This window comes from Haliotis cracherodii, unplaced genomic scaffold (assembly GCF_022045235.1).
Source record: "Haliotis cracherodii isolate W230 unplaced genomic scaffold, xgHalCrac1.p SCAF_26, whole genome shotgun sequence".
NCBI classification, from domain to species: Eukaryota; Metazoa; Mollusca; class Gastropoda; order Lepetellida; family Haliotidae; genus Haliotis; species Haliotis cracherodii.
Genome location: NW_027266282.1, coordinates 5,340,030 through 5,359,582, shown reverse-complemented (window position 1 = coordinate 5,359,582; position 19,553 = coordinate 5,340,030). Strand labels below are relative to the sequence as shown.

Below are 19,553 nucleotides of genomic sequence, written 5' to 3'. Positions count from 1 at the left end.
TACATCTCCCAAAGTGACACAGAAAACATTTCCATGGATACTTCTACCATCTACCATCACGGCAGAGATAAATCAAGCTGTCATTAGCAAAGCACATCGGCAAAAACATGTGTGATAATAACATAAATTACAATATCAAAGATCGTCCATCCACAATAACAATACACTATTTGCCATAATAAGCGCCCTGGGTGCTTTGAAAATTTACAAAGGGGGCAATTATTAAAACCATACATATCGAGTTCCATTTTGAGTCAAAACTAGCAAACTTAATTCGAAAGGTCGGTGAAACTAACATGTTTTTCACATTATCCCTTCTACCCTGTTGTTTCCTGTGTTAATAAAATGTGTAATATACAAAAGAAAATATATGGCCTGTTGTGTAAATTTTCTGTCTTAGCTTGGGGGCACTTATATAATTACTTACAGATTTGTCTAGAAGTTGGTCATCTTCCCGTGGCCAGAGAGTTAACTGATTTTAAAAGTCCAGTTTCCACCCTTGCCGAACTAGGCTGGAATTACTGGGTTTGATTGTAGCGCCAACAGTGGCTATCAACAGTTATGTTCCTTCTAAGCCTCTCCTATGGACTAATCAGATTCCACTTCTCATATCACTTGGGTGGTGCCGAGTCAGGATGATCTGATCGATAATCAAGATCTATATTGTGATAAAACAGGTCTTACATCGCGAAATGCATCAAATCACGTGAGCACCTTGATTAAAAACATGAAAAGATTTGGAACGGGTTGGCTGTGCACATGCTTTGCAAATCCTGCAATCGACCGAAATCTGCACAACAATTAACGAACAGGATTTCGATTTCGGTACGCGATTTTGATTGGACTATGCATAGACTTGTTAGCCCAGCCAAAATGTAACTCCATAATACCAGCCAGGTTTGGCAAGGGTGGAAACTGGACTTTTATAGTCAGTTAACTCTCTTGCCTCAGGAAGATGGAAGTTGGTCAGGAGGCGTTGTTTATAGGAGCAGGGCGCTGTATACTGTGAATGCGGTATACATAGTTATACTGAGTAGATATCTACACATATTGGGTACATGACATGATGCTCTACATTCGGAACACAAGCTTTGTACCTGTATCATAGACGGAACCAACTGTATTGTACACTTGTACATCTAAACTCAAAGTTACATGTTTCCTCTATACATATATATACATTGAAAATATCAACGTATCAGTCTGCATATAAGCAGTCACATTTGATGTAAATGGTACACTTATTGCCTGAACAGATCATGTACCAGGAACAACACAGTTTAGATCAATCAGACTCTCTGCTGGGTTGGTGTCAGCAGACAAGAAAGAAAGAGAGCTGCACATGCATTGTCTTCTCATGAACAGGATAGAATCCGGATTATTTTCTTGGTAACTTGTGTGGGGTTGCCTCAGCTTCCTGGGAGCTTTCCTGTCTTCTTTTTCTTCCACACCTGTGGACAAATAACAACAAATAAGTGGAACTTACAACGATTGATGGCAATGTATAGTTTGTTTCATTGCTTCTTGTTTAATGCAATGCTGAGCAGTATATCAGTTATACAGTGGCAACCTCCAAGGCGATCACAGTATCTTGACAAGACGATCCAGGGATTGATATTATGAGCTACAATCCACACCATTGCGATGACACGCCATCAACCAAGTCACCGAGTCTGACCACCCGATCCATTATGTCGCCTCTGTCCCAGCATCCCCACGGGGCAGTAAGGTATTTGATTCTTTAAGTCTTTCATTTACTACCCGGGTACCCACTGTAGGTCACAGGAGATGTCTCAAAATGTCTGGTTGGGAACATTTTTAGCACAGCCCTGGCAAAACTACTTGTATGAAACAATCTGGTCACTCATACACTAAAGTTGAATTATGTTATATCTTTATTCAACCATATGAAAAATCAGAAGGAATGGGTGCATTGCCAGATAGAAATGCGAACATTATTGACTTTAGTGTAACCATAGAGTTCAAGATAATTTTTGTCATTAAACAATATATCACGTGACTAACCAAGGGTTCTGGTAGTCCTGTGGGTACCCGGGTCGGGTGGGTACTGAGTAGGACCCTGGTACGAAAGTTTTTTCCATGTCCCCATGGTGATAATGTGCACCATGTCAAAAGATCAAAGTCCCATAACTCTGTAAAATATTTTTTTTCCATATTGGTTTGCAAACTCGCTGAAAGTATCACATGATAATGTAGAAAAAATGTCTTCCTTTTGTCCTTAGCTGTTTCCGAGAAAATGTGTCATATTTGAGGGTACAGTCTACTATGTCCCAATCTCATTAAAATCAGATCTTTGTTCTCGCTACCGCTAAACAAAGATCTGAGGACATCCCATCACGGGTCACGTCAGACCGACATTGGGCGAACTTTAACCGACCAATGGATGGACCAATCAGCAGGGAGCTTTCTTGTTCTTTACGGCACCAATTTCAAATTGGCGACTAAGTTTCGAAACATATTTTGACAAATTCTCAATTACAAATTTGAAACCTGAACAAAAGAACATTCTGGAATGGCTAATAGATGATCTAGATTGTATGGATTCAGTCGTTAAACCCGTAAGTATTGTTCAGAATACCACTTGTTATGCATTTTGAGGTAGAAATCACATTCCGACTGACACTTTCATAATCTGGTAAGCGACGCTCTGATTTGTCGGATGAAAGGTCGTTCTGACACAACCCCTTATGGGATGTCTTCAGATCTTTGTTCAGCGTCAGCGAGAATTAAGGTCTGATCTTAATGAGATTGACTGTGTCCAAACAAATGCATCCTAAACATATTTAAAATATTAATTTGTGATGCCGTGTTTCCCTTAATAGTTTATGCATCCTATAGCAGTTTCCACAAATAATTGTCAAACTAATATCCCTGCGCTATTTCTTTGTGGGACATATCATATTGTGAAGAATTCAAGATTTGCGTATTCAAGATTCAAGGTTATGTATCTGTTATACAAAGAGTTGTTGGATCACTCGGACACACTCCTGTCTACTTACCTTTTAAGGATGACGTCTTTCACCCCTTGGCTGCTACACACCTCCAGCGGTGATTTCCCATGGACATATCTGATGTCAGGATCTGCTCCTGCCTCCAACAGTCTCCACACTATACCGTCATGACCTCCTTGACATGCATAGTGTAGCGGTGTACTGTTATTGGCATTCACAGGTGATGGCGAGGCCCCATTCGCTATCAACAACTCCACAGGACCTTCTTTTCCTTGTTCACATGCCACATGCAGGGGGGTGTCTCCACTGCCAGTTCTAGCTTCCAGCAGAGCCCCGGCTTGTATCAGAAGAGCAACACACTCGGCATGTCCTTCATAGCAGGAGATGTGTAAAGGAGTCTGTAGCTGACCCCTACTCTCTGTCTCCATCTGGCCTCTGTCAGTATGACTTGTGCAACTGCCCTCTGTCTTGTCTCTGTCAGTATGACTTGTGCAACTGCCCTCTGTCTTGTCTCTGTCAGTATGACTTGTGCAACTGCCCTCTGGCATGTCTCTAGTTATGTTGCTTGTATCAGACTCGCTGGTTCCATGATTAATATTAACATCATACTTGAGTAATACCTTCACTGTGTTGAGGTAGTTGTACTTGCAAGCCACACGAAGACAGTGATTTAGATTGCTGACATATGTTTTCTTCCGCAAGTCACCCTGGTTCTTGTCCTGTAAACACTGAAATTGTATTTGCACCCATGATCTGTGAAGCAATAACTCCAAAATAGACCCATGTTGTCGTTCACAGGCCAGCATAAGTGGGGTCTTTTCCAGTTTGTTTGTTGATAGGATATCACTCCCCATGTTGAGAAGTGCCTTGACGGCATCAGCATGTCCCTCACCACATGCTATATGAAGAGCAGTATTACCATGAACATTGCACTGTGTGTCCCTTGCTCCCCACTTGGCCTGGAGAACCATGACATCACCTGCACCTGATCTAGCCGCCAAATGCAAAGGTGTTTCTAAACCATTATCTAATGCATTCATATCTGAGCCAGCCTTCAACAAAACTTCAGTGACATCTTTTTGTCCTGCCAGGCATGACAAATGAAGTGCTGTTTGTCCCTCGTTGGTTTCAGCCAGGAGATTATGGTCATATTCTAGCAGGAGTTTCACGACATCCACGTGTCCCCTCTCACTGGTTGTATGCAAAGGTGTCATATTGTTAGAATCACGCACACTTGAAGGTGATCCTCTTTGCAAAATCAGTCTTGCAATGTTTGTACTACCACTTGAACATGCATTAAACAATGGTGTCCTTTCTTGCCTATTTCTGGAATCACAGTTGTACCCTCTTCTGATCAAGGTATTTACAAAATCTAAGCTCCCGGTTTCAGCTGCGTAGTGTAGGGGAGTATTACCATATTGATCAACATCAATCTTTTCAGCCATGATCAGTCTTATAAAGTCTTCACTGCCAACCTGTTTGATAAACTGCTGAAGACGCAGCACAGACAGGTCCATGGTAGGAAAGTGACAGTATGCTGTCATCATGTAATAGGTCATGTCATAGTGTTCATGGTTGACTGCTTCATGGAGAGGCGTTCTTCCTTCATAATTCTTTGCAGTGATCGCTGCATCTGAGTTGTTTATGAGCATTAACAATGGTAGGTTGCCCTCCTTGCATACAATATGAAGAGGGGTATTACCACCTTTATCAACAGCTAAAATACTAGCTCCAGCTCCTAAGAGTTGTGCAACTATGTCGGCATTTCCACTATAGCATGCAATGTGCAGAGCAGTTTGATCAAAGCTGTTGACTATTTCAACATCAACATCTTTATCCAAAAGAATACACACTTTTTGTAGATTCTGTTCGAATGTTACAATGTGAAGTGGAACATTTCCATTTTTGTCACGCAGCGATAAAACCTGGGCTAAATCGTCTTTGTTCAGAATTGCATCCATCATAGCTTTAAGACAAGGCGATGACCCACGGCAAGCCACATGCACTGGTGCATCTCCCCGAGTATCCACCACAAGCAACCAGGCTCCAGCTATTATCAGTAGCTGAACTATCTCTTCTGATCCTTCAATGCAGGCAATATGAAGAGCAGAATTTCCATCACGGTCTTTTTCAGCAAATATAACCTCAGAATTTGAAAGTAACTGTATTTTGTTGTCCCGGCAAATATGATGAAGAGATGTCATGCTTATTCTTGGACGACTTTTCGTCATTGCACACCAGAGGTCATACAAGCATGTCACTCCATAGTGCTTATTAACTATAGCAAGATCAAGTGGACTCATTGCTCTCATGTTCTTTTCATTGATACTAAGTCCCTTCTTGATCAGCACCTGGGCTATTTGAAAGTGTCCATGTGCACATGCTGCATGGAGAGCTGTATCTCCCGCTGTGTCCTTAGCCTGGACATGTATTCCTTTACCAATCAAGTAATTAACGAGTTCAATATTCCCTATTTTGCTTAAAACATGAAGCATTGTTCCTCCTTGTTCTGTTGTCTCTGATAAATCAAATCCTAAATCTAAAACTGTCTCTAATGTGTCCATTTCACAATCTTCCATTTCACATAATATGTGCAATGCATTCCTTCCAAATTCATCTTTCAATTTGATATTCAACCCATTATCTGCAAGTACAGGTAGAAGTTCAGAGTGCTTTACACTGATGACAGTTGTGACAAGAGAAGTCATGGAAGGAGATGACATAGAATTGTCTGGGATAAAATCTATCAACCTCTTCACTATGTCTGCATGACCCCTTGAACATGCCCGTTCAAGCAATGACACAATGTTATCGGTTTTATCAAGAAATTGTTTGGTTTTGTGTAGTAACTCGTTGACAATAGCAAGGTTGCCCCATAGAACGGCATGGTGTAATGGAAGCTTCCCATTGTTATTTACTTTCATTGGATCAGCTCCACAAGAAAGCAATAATCTCACAACATTTTTGTGACCCCCAACACATGCTTTATGTAATGGAGTATTGCCTCGGTATCCTGCTACATTGGCACAAGCTCCAATCTCCAACAGGAGTGCGACACAGCCAATATGCCCTCCTTCACATGCATATGAAAGTGGTGTGTCACACTTCTCAGAACGTGGTGCAATGTCCGCTGATGACTTTATCAAAGCGTCAGCAATGTTTCTTTGTCCATCTCTACATGCAAGATGCAGGGGAACTAGTAAATGTTTATCAGGCACATTTACATCCACTTTACTTTTAACCAAGAGTTCAACTATTTTCAAATGACCCTCAGCACATGCAATATGGAGCGGTGTCTGCTTGTCTATGTCAGTCATATTTACATCAGCTTCCTGTGCCAAAAGAATGTTCATGATGTCTTCATTTCCATTCTCTGCTGATTTATGAAGTGCACACTCCTGATTCTTGTTGCAAGCCAGCACACTTGCTCCTCTTCCACAAAGTATATCTACACTTTCCACATCACCCTTCATACATGCCATATGCAGAATAGTATTTCCATCTGAATCCATCCCATTTATGTCATGTGTCACTGTACAAAGAACTCGGAAAAATGTTTTCACTTTCATTGCATGATAGACAGGTGTGTGTCCATCATTATCAGTCACAAATACTGAAGCCTTGTACTGAAGTAGTGATTTCAAAACTCCTGTACGTTTTTCTCTACATGCAACATGAAGAGGTGTTTCTCCATTATTATTTCGATAATGAAGAAAATCACGAACACACTTACAATTAAGAAAGTGTTCTTGTTCTTGATCATGATATCCGTTGTCTGTTTTCATCCAAATATAATGTAGAGACAGCTGAAGTAATACCTCATGACAAGGCATAGACAAAGAGTGTAGAACTGTGTTTCCATTGATATCTTGTTTTGTTATATCCGCACCATGGCTTAACAGCAGTTTGGCAATGTTGACATATCCATAACGACATGCAATAAACAAAGGTGTTTCCAATTGTTTGTTGGTTTGTGATACATCAATACCTTTGGCAATAAATGTCTCAACTAAGCTCCACTCCCCTACTTCACATGCCAAGTGCAGTGATGTGTTGCCATCATCATCACGTGCATTCACATCTACACCGTGGCTAAGAAGCAACTCTACAAGAACAACATTTTTCACTTTGAGTGCTTCAGTCAGACATGTTCCAGAGTGAGTACAGCCACATCTTAGCAGGACATTACAGACTTGTACCAATCCATAATGACATGCTTTTTTTACTAAGTTATCACAGGAATCATGAACATGTGGGATGCCATGCAATATCTGAAACACTGCAATGTGACGATTTTCTATAGCTTTCGACATCAGACTCAACAGGCGATCATTTGAGACCACTCCTGTCATGCATTCTTTGAGCAACTCAACACCATATGCATCGCCATTGGCAACAGCTTTCTCCAGTAGAGACGACATTAGCATGCCTGGGAAAGTTTCCACATCAGATTTATCACATATGTCTTTCACTATATCTAGATGTTCAGAAGAGGAACACCACTCAATTAATGTGTGGCAATAGTTTGAAAAAGGAGCTATGAGTCTAGGCAACACTTCTTTTAGCACCACAGATGCAATTTCTCTCTTACCTTCGGTACTCACTTTCTCTAAAATAGAGTGAAAACAATCTACAGAGATGTTTAACCTATCTTTAATAAGTTTGACAAAATCAATATGTCCATTTTCACAGGCCCATAACAGAGGTGCGTAACCATCAGCAGCAGCAGATACATCAGCTCCTTTCTCTATCAGCAGTTTGACAATATCAGTATGACCCTCCCTACAGGCACATGACAGAGGTGTGTAACCACCAGCAGCAGCAGCAGACACATCAGAACCTTTCTCTATCAGCAGTTTGACAATATCAGTATGACCCTCCCTACAGGCCCATGACAGAGGTGTGTCACCACCACCACCAGCAGCAGACACATCAGCTCCTTTCTCTATCAGCAGTTTGATAATGTCAGTATGACCCTCCCTACAGGCACATGACAGAGGTGTGTCACCACCACCACCAGCAGCAGACACATCAGCCCCTTTCTCTATCAGCAGTTTGACAATGTCAGTATGACCATTTTTACAGGCCCATGACAGAGGTGTGTAACCATCATCATTATCATCATCATCATCATCATTATCATAATTAAAGGCAGCAGATACATCAGCTCCTTTCTCTATCAGCAGTTTGACAATGTCAGTATTACCCAAGCTACAGGCCAATGACAGAGGTGTGTAACCACCACCACCACCAGCAGCAGACACATCAGCTCCTTTCTCTATCAGCAGTTTGACAATATCAGTATGACCCTCCCTACAGGCACATGACAGAGGTGTGTAACCACCAGCAGCAGCAGCAGATACATCAGAACCTTTCTCTATCAGCAGTTTGACAATGTCAGTATGACCCTCCCTACAGGCCCATGGCAGAGGTGTGTAACCACCAGCAGCAGCAGCAGACACATCAGCTCCTTTCTCTATCAGCAGTTTGACAATGTCAGTATTACCCTCCCTACAGGCCCATGACAGAGGTGTGTAACCACCAGCAGCAGCAGCAGACACATCAGCTCCTTTCTCTATCAGCAGTTTGACAATGTCAGTATTACCCAAGCTACAGGCCAATGACAGAGGTGTGTCACCATCATCATCATAATTAAAGGCAGCAGATACATCAGCTCCTTTCTCTATCAGTAGTTTGACAATGTCAGTATTACCCCAGCCACTGGCCCAATACAGAGGTGTGTAACCACCACCACCACCAGCAGCAGACACATCAGCCCCTTTCTCTATCAGCAGTTTGACAATATCAGTATGACCCTCCCTACAGGCACATGACAGAGGTGTGTCACAACCACCACCAGCAGACACATCAGCCCCTTTCTCTATCAGCAGTTTGACAACGTCAGTATGACCATTTTTACAGGCCCATGACAGAGGTGTGTAACCATCATCATCATCATCATCATCATCATCATCATCATCATAATAATTAAAGGCAGCAGATACATCAGCTCCTTTCTCTATCAGCAGTTTGACAATGTCAGTATTACCCCAGCTACAGGCCCATGACAGAGGTGTGTCACCACCACCACCAGCAGCAGACACATCAGCTCCTTTCTCTATCAGCAGTTTGACAATATCAGTATGACCCTCCCTACAGGCCCCTGACAGAGGTGTGTAACCACCAGCAGCAGCAGCAGACACATCAGCTCCTTTCTCTATCAGCAGTTTGACAATGTCAGTATTACCCAAGCTACAGGCCAATGACAGAGGTGTGTCACCATCATCATCATAATTAAAGGCAGCAGATACATCAGCTCCTTTCTCTATCAGTAGTTTGACAATGTCAGTATTACCCCAGCCACTGGCCCAATACAGAGGTGTGTAACCACCACCACCACCACCAGCAGCAGACACATCAGCCCCTTTCTCTATCAGCAGTTTGACAATATCAGTATGACCCTCCCTACAGGCACATGACAGAGGTGTGTCACAACCACCACCAGCAGACACATCAGCCCCTTTCTCTATCAGCAGTTTGACAACGTCAGTATGACCATTTTTACAGGCCCATGACAGAGGTGTGTAACCATCATCATCATCATCATCATCATCATCATAATTAAAGGCAGCAGATACATCAGCTCCTTTCTCTATCAGCAGTTTGACAATGTCAGTATTACCCCAGCTACAGGCCCATGACAGAGGTGTGTCACCACCACCACCAGCAGCAGACACATCAGCTCCTTTCTCTATCAGCAGTTTGATAATGTCAGTATGACCCTCCCTACAGGCACATGACAGAGGTGTGTCACCACCACCACCAGCAGCAGACACATCAGCCCCTTTCTCTATCAGCAGTTTGACAATGTCAGTATGACCCTCCCTACAGGCACATGACAGAGGTGTGTAACCAGCAGCAGCAGCAGCAGCAGATACATCAGCCCCTTTCTCTATCAGCAGTTTGACAATATCAGTATGACTATTCTTACAGGCCCATGACAGAGGTGTGTCACCACCACCAGCAGCAGACACATCAGCCCCTTTCTCTATCAGCAGTTTGACAATGTCAGTATGACCCTCCCTACAGGCACATGACAGAGGTGTGTAACCAGCAGCAGCAGCAGCAGCAGATACATCAGCCCCTTTCTCTATCAGCAGTTTGACAATATCTGTATGACCCTCCATACAGGCTGAATTAAATAATTGCGTATTGATATAATTGTTTGTTCCTGACCCGAACAAGGCACTGACAATGTTTGTACAGTTATTTCTCACAGCCATTTCAAAATGTGTGTTTCTGTCAGCACAAACTGATCTACCAGCATCATGCTGCAGCAGTATGTTCACAATCTCTGGGTATCCATTCTTGCATGCTGTATGTAAAGGAGTTTTGTAACCATCACACGGCAATGGATAGGATATTCTATCAAGCAACAACTGTAAAACACTGGAATAACCATTGCTACATACAACATCTATTGGCGAACAGTTGTCAAAATTTAGCATTGTGAGATCTGCATTTCTATTAAGTAGAATATCCACAACATCTGCCCTTCCCTCTTGGCAGGCTAGGTGGACAGGTGTGTTTCCATCTTTATTCCTGGAAGAGATTTTGCACACATTTGCTAGTATCAAAACAATGCCTCCATGGCCTGCTTCACAAGCTAAGTGTAGCGGAGTCTTTAATTTGCAGTCGACAAGATTGAGATCAGCATTGCTTTCCATCAGACACTTCAGTACTCCTGTATGTCCTCTCTGTGCTGCTACGGCAGCTGGTGTGGATCGCGCAGCAACTTGTCCTGCCTCATCACCCTGAGGTTGCAGCTGGAGATTCACATCACATCCATGCTGGAGGAGCAGCTGAACAATATCTGTGTGTCCGTAGTAGGAGGCGAGATGCAGTGGCGGAAGATGGTGAGATGGGAGAGACTCTGGTTGCCCCTGACAACTGTCAATACCATGGACTACTTGTAACCTGGGTGTCGATGACAGCAGTCCATCCAGTTCCATGTCTTCTAGGAGCAGTTGCAGTATTTCTGAATTGCCACTCACACAACAAGGTATGACACAATCTTTCCTCTCCTCCTCTGGTATGTAGCTCGACAGCACTTTGTATAATTCAGCATTTTTTCCAAAACACATCCAGCTTAGGAAGTTACCACCATGAATTTTATCACATATCTTAAAAAGTTCTTTCACATTTCCTGTGGCAGTACACATTCTAATCAACGTTGAAGCAAAAGTATGCTTTCCACAGGCTTGATGAGTCAAAGTAAAAGCAAAGTTGTGTTTTTCTATCTCCCCTACAAAGCGTAGCCCCAAATCCTTCTGTCTGTTCTTATCTAGGTAAAGGGTGAGTCCTTTACCATTGCTCAAAGAATCCCTGCTACCCTGCACCTTCACATGTCTGTAGATAAACAGGGGGTCTACATCATGGATGTATTCAACAGCAGTAGTCATGAGGATTTCTTCTATATGAGATTGTGTTTCTTCATGCCTGAGCTGTACTGCTGAACCCTGTGATCTGAGTAATGATCCACTCAGGCTATGCAAGCACTGTCTGAACTGATCCCCACTCATTTCATCTGTCCTGGTCAACTGACATGCCCACTTCATGTGCATCTGTAGAGAACAGTCTTCAGCTGGACCATCCAAGTCTGACAACATCAGTTTTCCTTTCTCCAAACAAAGTAGTGTTAGAGCTGTAAAGTTTGACTTCTGATTTTTAAATAATGCCTCACACTGTGACTGTAGTGGAACATGATCTGCAAAACACAATTGTGAAACTTGACATTTATCTTCTTATACCATGACACTACCAGGAATGTTTGGGGTTAAATATTAAATTTGGGGTCCAACTCTCAGCAGTTGGTTGGTTGGTTGGTTGGTTGGTTTGTTGTTTAACGCCGCACTCAGCAATATTTCAGCTATATGACAGCGGTCTGTAAATAATCGAGTCTGGACCAGACAATCCAGTGATTAATATCATGAGCATCGATCCACGCAATTTGGATCGATGACATGCATCAACCAAGTCAGCGAGCCTGACCACCTGATCCCGTTAGTCGCCTTTTACGACAAGCATAGTCACCTTTTACGGCAAGCATGGGTTGCTGAAGACCTATTAGTCCAGGACCTTAGGGGAATATTGTGCAGATGTGTCTACAAGCACCAAATATGGCATAGATGTAGACCAGAACATACTAAATCCATTTTTGGAGGGCGCCAAAGCCGACGCTCACTGGGGCGGCCATGTTGGCAAAATCCAAGATGGCCGCCAGTCCCTATTTGATTTTGTCCTAACTTCAAAACCAAGAGTCATAGGATCATGTATTAAGGCTTGTTCACAGGTTTTAGACCTCAAGGCTTTCAAATGTGATCTTTGTTTTGATGTAGAAGTGCGTTTTGGCCAATTTAGTGGTTGAAAACATATTTTATTCAAACGAAATATATTTTTTATGGTCATTTTACCTCACAGAAAAAGTTCACAACTGAGAACAACATGAGAAATTTAAAAATACTAGCAAGCCTAAATATTTCTAGTGTAAGTTAAACATCACTGTGGCAAGGTTTAATCTAATTGATCGAGGTATCGTGATTGTTCACACATCCACCTTCACATTTGCATAACCCCGTGCAGCGGACTCCAGCTCTACTGCATTTACAGTTTCCAGTGCAAGACCTTTCACAACCGCAATGCAAAAGGAAGGAACATGCTTTACTGGCATCCTCGAGAGGTGTCCAGTATGGTGACCAGATACCACCGTCTTCCTTTTGCCACCCCCATTCACCAAAGTCCGGGATTTCCTGGTGAACTGAGGCTGCTTGATTCCAGTAAAAGCTTGCCTGAAGAAGTGCCCTTTTTATGTGTTCAAACAAGGCTGCCTGAGTGGGTGGTATATTCTCAAGCGTTCTTTTACCAGTTGTAAAAAGATGATGTCTGGCTTCATTGACTTTAGCCAAACCACACCCCTTACTATACATGATAACCACAAATCGTTCCAGCCTCTGCATGTGAAGAGACTCAAGACTGAACAGTTCTGGTTGATTGGTTAGTGTCACCAGTGTTTCAGTGAGTCCTGGTGTGTTTTGCCAAGATGCCCAGGCAGTTTTCTTGCCACACCCAAGGAGCTGTGATGTCGTGTCGCACCCTGTGATGGAATGGAAAAGCGGCAATGCCAGAGACCTTGAAGGCCCAAGATGAGAACAGATATCATGGATGGGAATATCGCGAATTTTGTTCCCGCTACCAAAACACACCCACAGCTCTGAGAGACCAAGTGTAGAGAAGAAGCGTACGGCAAGAACTACCACATCACTATCAACAGTACGGACATAAGTTGTTTGATGCCCCTCTGCTACAGCATGTGCCAGATGAAAGAATATCCTTGTATCTGCTTCAGAGTGGTTACAGGGTTGGAGAGCTGATACATCGCATGGTCCATTGGAAAGAACACTCTCAAATTTGGTACTGAGAAGGAGTCTCCCACCCAAATCTTTTTTGACAAGCTCCTCACTGAGGAAAGAGAATAACTCCTTTTTGTTATCCACGTTTTTGAGAAATCCACTGTTCCAGTCATGCTTTGGGATTCGTGTGTGGCCATTCCCAATCCTAGTCCGTGGACCTGTACCACGACGCTGATGTGTGAGGGATTTGAGGTTGTTTTCTGGGTAGTTATCCCATATGGCATCTAAAAGTGCAACTGTTTCGGTTATCTGGGACTCCAGGAATGGCACAATGTGCTGTGTAACATACTCAGCAAATGTCTTCGCTGATGTGGGCCGCACCATGTTAACAACAGCTGCCATGTCAAGCACAACAACTGTGGCTAATTTGGCTGGAAGTGCTCGACTAAAGGCGCTTTGGTGCATTCCAGAATATCAGACTTTTTGCCGAGTCGAAGTGAACCACGATCAGCCAAACTTGGTGGTTCCCTTTGATTTTCAAAACGAAAAAACTCTTCCATATCTACATCTGGTCGTGATTGCAGTGAAAGGAAGAGTGTTGTGATCAGAGTCATATTTTTCTTCTGTAAACCACTGGTTTTGTTTCCTTTTTTGGTCAGAACAGGACGATTGGCGAATGTCAGGATTTTATTACGTCGGATAGTGTTTGACACTGGCACTGTCACCTTATCAAGTGTCTGTGAAGCGTATTGTGCATGAAGGTCTTTGCCAACTTCATGAACCCTAGAGAGAGATGTAACGACTTCCTGTTCCATAATTTCTTGTGTGTCGAGTGCTACAAGTTCTTGACCACTAGTAAAGGGATTGCCTAGCTGCTGAACAATCTCAACAAATGACAGGACATCCTTCCTATACTTAACTTGCAAGCTATGTGCTTCTTCGTGATGAACAGTGCTAGACTTTGGTGTGTCTAGGACAGCTTCAAACTCTGCAACACATCTCGAGCAGTCTGGACCTATCAACATGAAGAGTCTTAGTGCTTCAGGGTTCTCATAGAGTCCTGCTGCTACGCCATGTGCCTGTAGACTCTTATTGGATTGTTCGTGTGACTGATCCTTTCCAATGAGGCTGAACTTGTGTGGTGACTTTTGAACGACAAAGTTCCCTTTGAGAAATTCAGCATGTATGTTCGGGTGTTTCTCTGACAGCTGGACCATATCCCGCACATGTATTGGTAGCCATCTTGCATAGTTTGTGTGGTCCATCACATGAAACCATGGGCAGAGCTCATCACATACTTGGACATAGAGAAGGAAATCTCCCTCACGTAGAGACCGAATGAAGCGATACATCAATAGCTCAAGCTCCATGATGGTAAACCAGAACTTGAACTGCGGATTTTGTGTTCTGGAGCGTTGATCCCACATCTCCTGTGACTCAGGTGGTCCATGAACATTCAAGCAGCAAGTAGAATATGCCTTGTGCTTAAGGAGGTGAAGAGACATTACAGATACTTGGTGGGCATAACGTGTGCGCTTGATGTGCTGCTCATTAAGAACTGACTCAGCACGGCCAGATGTTAGAACCTGTGCCTGAGAAAGTACTGTAGTCCAACCTGAATCACGCAACAACTTTCCAATCATATGATGAACTTTGTCTTCAATATGCAATGCTCCCATCATCAGAACCAACTTATCTTCTCCTAAAATGTCTGGAAATGTCCATTGTAGTTGCTTTGCTATAGCATAAATAGGCTGATCTGCACCCAGAACACCCATCTGACCGGGATTCAGGAACTCTGTACCTTGCATGGTGAGTTCCATTGTATGTTTTATCATGGATGGAGATGCTGCTTTGTCTGGAAAGAGAGGAAAAACCCCTATCACTGCCTGAGGCTTCAGAGAGTCCTCACTCATGAGCCGAGAGTTGTACCCTGACCATGTGATGTCTTCTTCTGAACAAGTGCACTGCTGGAGCACTGTGGTGACATGTGCCATCCAGGATTCGTCCTTCGTCTTGGTCCTCTGCACCATATCATGACATGGTCGAATTTGGCTGTTGATGCTTCTAGGTACAAACAAGGGAGTGTTGTGTAACTTAACTGGATGTATGATAGCATATGATTCTGGAAGTTGGGGCACAGATGTATCAGAGAGTATCAGAGTATCCAGTTGAATAGGAGCTCGCTCTACTCCTTGGTTTTCCCAAGATAGATGGTTCGTTGCACTCAAAGCAGTGCCATGAAACTCATCCTGTGAAAAGTTTCCCTTGTTATGACTATCCAAGTTGTCCAACTGTTGGCAGAACAATTCCATCCTCAGAATGGTGCTTGCAGACTGCTTGTGCAATAGCTTGTTTCACCTCCATAACACGGCTATAGGACACTGATAGGCCGAATTCGTGGGCATTCTCGATCTGTTTCTTAAGTCGTGCATCTCCGTGCATCTTAAGGCCTTGGTAAAGGGGGAATGGTGTCTCATGCGCTTGTCCATGTCGTATGGTGCTTGAGAACGAGAACTACACGAGAACTACTACAGTAGCTCCTACACGTTTTGTGATACTTAGCATTATTGGATCGGAGTGTTGCTGCAATACCTGATCCATCATTTAGTTGATCAAAGGCGACTGTAATACCAGACGGAACGGCATTGATTTTCTTAAAGTCAGTCAGGTCTCTGTCAAGAGTCAAAAGTCCTTCCTTCTTTTGGTGTTTGCAACTGTCCACTTTTATCTGACTGGCAAAGACAGCAAAGTTCCCAATTGAAACTTTCCATTGTTGGCGCAATATCACAGGTACAATTTACTATTATTTCACCAGCACCACTGTTCTCGCCAATTCAGCTAAACACAAATTCAAAGATGGAAAAATATGAACACATTCACTGGACAAGTAACCATATAGGCCACCTATGTGTGAGTAATGTCCAATTAGTCATGACAACCTTTCTCAGCGTTTCTGGAAGAAGAACAAAATACATGCAAGGAACAATTTATGTGACCTTTTTGTGTTCAATAATATAAACCATCAACCACCAAGCAGTGCATCATCTCATTTGCAGACCAGAAAATAACATTACTGTGTCGCATCAAAATTAAGCCTGAACTAGGAAGTTTTTGCCCTCAATACTCTGACAATTAAATTGTCCAAAGCATATTTTGTATGTCAAAACAAAGCACAGTTTGTTATGTTGTTTTTTTTATATTTCTTATGTTGTTCTCATTTGTGAACTTTTTCTGTGAGGTAAAATGACCATAAAAAAGATATTTGATTTGAATAAAATATGTTTTCAACCACTAAATTGGCCAAAAAGCACTTCTACATCAAAACAAAGATCACATTTGGAAGCCTTGAGGTAAAAAACCTACAAAAAGAGCCTCAATTCAGGATCCTATGACTTTTGGGTATGAAGTTAGGAAAAATCAAATAGGGATTGGCGGCCATCTTGGATTTTGCCAATATGGCCGCCCCAGTGAGCGTCGGCTTTGGCGCCCTCCAAAAATGGATTAATTATGTTCTGGTCTACACCTGTGCCAAATTTGGTGCTTGTAGACACATCTGCACAATACCTCATAATGGCTCCCTAAGGGCCTGGACTATATGTTCTACCCCAGAATCTTCATGGGTCTCTCAGCAGTTAATTGCTGGGGTCGCAATTTATTTTTTAAATGGAGGTTCCAGAGAAATGTTAGAATTTGAATACATTGAGGATGTATATATATATATTCTTTTCAAAGAACATGTACTTCTCATAGAGTGACTTGACAAAGTCCATGTTTTCATGACAGGTGGAGCTTTATTATTTGCTCGGGTTTTTTTTATTTTATCAAATACGTAATATCATATACAAGTTTTACAAGATCATGAAGCATTTGACTGTCGTGTATTTATTTTATGACAATGTCTGGAAATTAATCTTTAGTGGTAACAAATTATGAAATCGCATCTTTTTCTCAACATGCATACACAATTTCTACATCCCAGTGTATACACTCTGTATTTTTTTCTGCATCCATTTTACATTTGTATGCGTACAGGATGCAGGACTTCACGTCCAGTAAATGCAGTAAATACTTCTAAGTAGACACAAGAAGGGTACTAATGGTAGTGCTCACTGCTTCCCAAACACCTTGTGTCTTCACTGTAATAACAACTGTAACATCATTGCTATTCTGAGTGTACCTGACCTGTGATTAACCCATTAAACCATCACCAGTCAATGCCCTAGAAAATGAACCATTGTAAGCCATGTGTCCTTGTCATGATGGCAAGTGTAAAAGTGAATTAAGTTAGCGACTTATTACACCATTATTCGTTTATACCATTCTGACCATTATCACATAAAATATTGTCATTTCAAAAGATCTAACATTGAGATATTATCTATTAAATATTGAAAAACTATTTTGCTCACTAAAAACACTTCACTCAAAGATAACTCACCAAGTGGGTGTTCCCAAGACATGGTTGAATCATCAACGAAAGTTCCTGATTCCATGGGCCCTGACTGATCCTGTGCATTATCGTCTGCTGTGATGACCTTCATATCTTCCTCTCCTGCCTCAGTTTCATCAACACTTTGGATGCTACTGTCAACACTCACGTTCCTGTCTCCAGTTTTCTCTACCTCGTCAAGTCCAGTGGCATCTAAAGCAGCCTGATCAAGTTCACCCACTGAAGGATCTACATTCTGACCTCTAGATAATGAAACACATAGCATTTCCTCTGAAGATTTCACATTTTCATCTTCATTCATTTCACAATCAATGATAGATGGCTCCCTGCCAGACACATCAGTCGATGTCTGTGCTTGGTCCTCTGCCTGGGAGACTACCATCAGCATCTCAGGGTCTGCGTTCTCACCTGCAGCCCCAGTAGGGGCCTCCACCGCGCGTGTCGTCTCTGCAGCTGACATCAGTCTCTGTTTCACATACTGTCGGTACCCCGCCACATGGCAGTTCCTCATCACGCCTGGCGCCACTCCTGCAGCAAGAGCCTCTGCAGCCTGAAACATGTTCACAGAATCACAAATCAGGAAAATAACCATGCTGGTGGGTTAACCATTTCTATTTCCTGTTTAGTATAATATACCATTTGTCATAATATACTCCCCTCAAAATGATATTGTGCATTGTGTAAAAGGATATTTATTCCACCTGGAGATTTCCAGGTGGAATAATGTCCAAGGTAAAAACGTCCATTGGAAGACAGAACTTACTGCCCCGGATCAACGCTAATCATCTTAACAGCACGGATATCTTATAGCTTTGACAGATACTAGTTTTGCAGGACAGAATTAATGAAGAGAAGCAGTAGAAAGTGACAGTTTTCACAGTGATAAAGGGAGATATTCAGGGTTATACAATCGTCTTTTTGCCAGGTCTGCTAGTCACCCTTCATCTGTTTATACCACAGTTTTTTGTTTAATTAGATTTTATTGATATTTTTTTTTGCTCATACTATTATATGTGTAGTTGCAAAACCCACACTCATTTGACAGACCTGTGAGGATCCAGGGGTAGAATAGGTCTTCAGCAATCCATGCTTGCCGTCAGAGGGGACTATGCTTGTCGTAAGAGGCGACTAATGTGATCGGGTGGTCAGGCTCGCTGACTTGGTTGATGCATGTCATTGTATCCCAATTGCGTGGATTGATGCTCATGATGTCGATCATTGGATAATCTGGTCCAGACTCAATTATTTACAGACCGCTGTCATATAGCTGGAATATTGCTGAGTGCGGCGTTAAACAACAAACAAACAAACAAACCTCGTTTGACATATCACTTATTGACAATGTCATATAAATTTTGTACTTGCAGATTTTTGTCATATAAATTTTGTACATGCAGATTTTTTGTCATATAAATTTTGTACATGCAGATTTTTGTCATATATATTTTGTACATGCACATTTTTTTCACACAATATGAACAAACTAAACATCTTGTATTTGTGTGCAACTGAATTGTTGATAACAACAACAACACTAAGAATAAGTATAAGAATAACATACTCATTAAAAAGTTAAATGACTAAAAATGTTTGTGGAAATTGTGGATAATTTATATAGTAATGCTAATTTGAAGTCTCAAGTCATGAAGTGATGAAATAACAAACTGACTTATTTCAATATGTTCAAGGGTTGTTGTGATTTGGTGCTGCTCATCTTTC

General features: G+C 42.2%; 1 protein-coding gene across 2 annotated transcripts in view; it reads right to left on the bottom strand.

Annotated features, from left to right (window-relative positions):
• Positions 1-1,098: 1,098 nt before the first annotated feature.
• LOC139473092 (uncharacterized) overlaps positions 1,099-19,553 on the bottom strand; it is a 33,907-nt gene continuing 15,452 nt past the window's right edge. For both annotated transcript variants that reach the window (XM_071255612.1, XM_071255611.1), the window contains exons 7-9: positions 17,823-18,384; positions 3,021-11,739; positions 1,099-1,451 (exon numbers count right to left, since the gene is read on the bottom strand). In XM_071255612.1, coding sequence (XP_071111713.1) covers positions 1,379-1,451; positions 3,021-11,739; positions 17,823-18,384 — 9,354 coding nt within the window. In that variant the 3' untranslated portion in view covers positions 1,099-1,378. The remainder of the gene's footprint in view (positions 1,452-3,020; positions 11,740-17,822; positions 18,385-19,553) is intronic.